At 37.0% G+C, this 4,050-nt stretch overlaps 1 protein-coding gene across 2 annotated transcripts; it reads right to left on the reverse strand.

The window, feature by feature from the left end:
* Positions 1-320: 320 nt before the first annotated feature.
* Positions 321-2,891, reverse strand: LOC144561465 (protein FAR1-RELATED SEQUENCE 5-like). Of its 2 annotated transcripts, XM_078310432.1 has the most exons (3): positions 1,082-2,891; positions 705-961; positions 321-608 (listed from the first exon to the last, which is right to left on the reverse strand). In XM_078310432.1, the coding sequence occupies exons 1-3, from the start codon at positions 2,859-2,861 to the stop codon at positions 399-401; spliced, it is 2,247 nt and encodes a 748-aa protein (XP_078166558.1). In that variant the 5' UTR covers positions 2,862-2,891; the 3' UTR covers positions 321-398. The 2 variants fall into 2 exon arrangements, with proteins under 2 accessions (XP_078166558.1, XP_078166551.1); XM_078310425.1 differs by having other exon boundaries at positions 705-2,891.
* Positions 2,892-4,050: the final 1,159 nt, after the last annotated feature.

The following is a 4,050-nucleotide window of genomic DNA, read 5'->3' on the forward strand; positions in this document are numbered from 1 at the left end:
TTCTTGGATACATTATTGGCATCCATCTATGCTCTAGTACCGTCACTGGTACAAGTGTTCCAGTAAAAAATTACAAAACAACCCCTAAGAAAATAAAAATAGCAAAAAACAGTCACAAACATAGACAGCTACAGTCACAAACATAGACACGCATTGAATCAAAAAATCAACAAAAATCAACAAAGGACATAACATGTTATAAGAAATAACCACAAATATATCGTATATCATATAATTGTTCATTTCTATTGTCTATATCATTTAACAGTTAGCACTTTTTTTTCACTGTTTACTCAAAAACTTCACAAAAACTGCACCAGATAGGGTATTGCGTCTTTTACAAAATGAACCCCATTGTTTCTTAAAATCACTTAATATTAAATTTTAATGCTATGCCCTCAAAAGAGGTCTTCTTCATCCCCATAAATTGCATCAGATTCAGATCCACTTTGATCTTCGCCATGCACATCATCTTCATCATCTTCACTCATAAATTCAGATTCATCTTCACTCGCATCTTGTACGGAGATGGGTTCTCTTCTTTTTCGCTTGTCATCTTGTATGGAAATTGTCTCTTCTCCTTTACTTGCCTTTTCATCCTCTTCTTTCTACAATGAGAAAAATAAGATAATAGTATCATCTCAACAATCACAAATGATTAAAGAAAAAAAAAAAAGATCACAAACAATTAAACAATCGTTTACCTTTGGACATTTTCTCATGTTATGACCCTCTTTTTTATGACAATAGCTACAAGTTCTCATCTTCTTGGCATCTCTTACGTCGGCTGGAGCCTTAAATCGAGTAGGTTTTCTACTGCCCTTACATTGCGAAACGGGTGGATCGCTGAATTTCATATCATCCTCTTTCTTTACAACTTTCAGTTTTGGTTCATCTTCATCATCTTCGCCATGGACTCCTCCTTTTAAAACCTCAATGAGATCATCCAAATGCTCACAAGCTAAATCATATGCCGTAGTAAGCACATTAGGCATGCTCATGATTGTATCAATTCGCTTACTTAGCGCATTACGCTTGACAGAATGTAGGTCATTCCCTTCAAAGCAACGATCATTAATACCTTTCTTTGCGTTTGCATTAGCATCAGGGGTCCATCTATTGAGAATGTAATGTTTTGGCAAAAATGGCTCCATCCCCACATGTCGCATCACCAAAAGTGCATGAGAACATAAAACTCCTTGATACGAAAAGCCTTTGCACTCGCAATCAGCCTTTGCATTGGCTAGATTGATGCGTACCATGCGATTTGGTTTGAACCAACCGTACTTGTTAGATTTCAATATTGCCGGACGTACCTCATAGAGTTTTTCTCTCTCGACCTCACGAACCTGAAGTGCAATAGTCTTCGTTATTTTGCCCTTTAAAAGTTTCCAAATGCTTCGAGTGTAAACTTTTCGCGCTTCAACCTCTACTGCATCACCCGACAATAGTGGTGGGATCTCATTCATTGTTCGAAAATCCTCATCACTCTCTCTCTCATAAACCCTTTCTACCATTTTCTGGAATCTTGTTGCAAAATCATACAATGAGGTATTAGCTCCAAACCAAATCTTTGTCGCCGCATTCATACTTTCTGATCTCTGTGTAGTACTCATGCCTGCACAAAATGACTCACGAAAATATGCCGGTGCCCATTCGTCACGTTTTTTAAACATAAGCTCCAAGTGGCAATTCTCATCCATCTTATATTTCTTAAGTGTAGCATGCCAATTTGTTTCAAAATCTGCAATTGTCCAACTAAAATCAATAACCGCGATAAATTCATCTCTAAATCCTTCAATATTTCCGTATAAAACCCCCAAATGATCACGCGCCTTTCTCAACACATGCCATATGCAAACTCTATGCACAGTATCTCCTCTAAATACCACCTCAATTGCCGCTTTCATTGCCGGATCTTGATCAGTAAAGATAGTCTTTGGTTTCTTTCCACCCATTACTCTCAACCATGTTTTGAACAACCAACCAAATGTTGTCTTCTTCTCATCTCTAACTAGAGCACAACCGAAGAATACCGATTGTTGGTGATGGTTAACACCAACAAATGGAGCAAAAGGCATTCTGTACTTGTTGGTATTGTAGGTCGTGTCAAATATAATGACATCTCCAAACTCTAGATATGCTCTCCTTGAACGACCATCTACCCAAAATATGTTTTTGGCAACATTATCTTCATCGGGTTCGACTTCAAAGAAAAAATCAGCATCTATTTGTTGCCTACGCCTAAAGAAGTCCAACATCGCATTCACATCAACACCAGCTAGTCTCTTCTTCACCCTTGTAATGTGATTATTAACATCTTTTTTGCTGAAATGAAGGTTCTCTTTACCCCCGGACTCATCCGCAATGATTTCTCTCATTTGGTTGGCACTAATATTTTGCTGACTCAACAACTCGATTCGAGTCCTATTTTCCATTGAAATATATTTATGAGATTTTAAATGTCTCTTTTTCGAGGGAGTGTTTGGCACTAACTGATGATTATGATCTTTGTGGAGGCTCGTTATCCTCCAAACGCCATCCTTATGCATTCGAAACTGACAATAAGCTTTGCACTCACTTCTCTGCATCGATCTTTCCTTTTCGGGTGTCTTTTCAATTAACCCACCAATCGTCTCCTCCATTTGCTTTCTTTTTTTTCTGGATTTCCCTTCTTTCGAACAAACCATTCGCAAATTCATTTTTATCCCTTTTGTATTTATGTACCTTGATTGCTTACGGATACTAAATCCAGTAATGTATCCGTACGTGTTGTAAAAATTGTAAACATGTTTTTCACTAGCAAACTCCATCCCTACTTGAGGCTCGATATTTTCCTCTGCTTTTCCATCTATTACCATATCTTCTATTTCATCTACTTCCAAATCATCCAAATCATCCAAATCATCCATTTATCTACAAAAAAATATAATAGTTATAAATTAGATTAATAAAACACTACAATTTGAATTGTTATCTATATTTACTAGAAAAATCATAGAATTCTGAAATTAACCTCTACAAAATCATAGAATTCTGATCTCACAAGTAAGAATCTTTTTGTTCATCAGAAAGGCCAGAACCAAATAAGGTTTTTATTTCTCACTAGTTGAAAGAAAAATAACTTATCTGTACAATATGGCTTTTATTTCTCACTAATTGAAAGAAAAATATTCTAATTTTATTCTATAAAACATGCACAAATAGAAAATGGGCCTATGGTGCTTCACAGCTTTGGATAGATTATAAAATGAGATACCTCCTAGCCTAAGAATTTAAACTGATGACGTTGTAATGTCATTTACAACGCTTGCAAGATTCAGGTCAATTGATGTCAATAATTACAATAAGCTCACATCATACCTCTTCTGCTCGGGATCAAGGTGCGACCTTTCTGAGAGATAAGTTTTTTTGGTGCGATTTTAGAATTTGGTGTTATTTCAAGGTGCGGTCTGATGTGGTCGGAGAGAAGGGCGATCAGGAGAGAAGAGCGAGAGGAGGGCAGCGGTGCAGTGAGAGGAGAAGTAGCGGTGCGGTGTGCGTCGAGAGAGGAGAGGAGCGAGATGAGGGCGATCAGGAGAGAAATTCACGTCGTGAGAGAGCGCGCGTAGAGGTCTTTACTGGACATGTCCAGTTAAGTGATTCACCGAATTTCAATTTTTTCCGAAAATTTTCAGATCTGATCAATCTGATCTGCGCGAATTTTAAAGAAATCGAACGGTTTAAAAGTTTATTTCTCCACAGCCCAGGAAAAATCAATTTGAGCATAGCCACTCTCTCTATATATATATATATATATATTTATATTAATATATTTGAATTTATTTTCACATAATAACATAACCAACAATAATTTTTTTATTTTTTTAATATAAATTTTAATTAAAATCCAATCAAATTATCAAAACCGCATGGCCGCATTTTTAATCCGCATGACCGCATATTTGGACCGCATGGAAAAACCGCATGGGTATTCTGAGCACGGCTGCCGACCGCATACGCATATCGGCCGCATATGCGGCCCATGCGGCTGCATTTTAAAACACTGCT

This window comes from Carex rostrata, chromosome 1, assembly GCF_964058835.1.
Source record: "Carex rostrata chromosome 1, lpCarRost1.2, whole genome shotgun sequence".
NCBI classification, from domain to species: domain Eukaryota; kingdom Viridiplantae; phylum Streptophyta; class Magnoliopsida; order Poales; family Cyperaceae; genus Carex; species Carex rostrata.

Excerpts from the sequence above, each read along its gene's own strand:
- LOC144561465 (XM_078310425.1), bottom strand. The coding sequence starts at position 2,861 with ATGGTAATAGATGGAAAAGCAGAGGAAAATATCGAGCCTCAAGTAGGG. Across the intron at positions 609-704 it reads ACATGAGAAAATGTCCAAAG|AAAGAAGAGGATGAAAAGGC; the intron begins GTAAACGATTGT and ends TTCTCATTGTAG.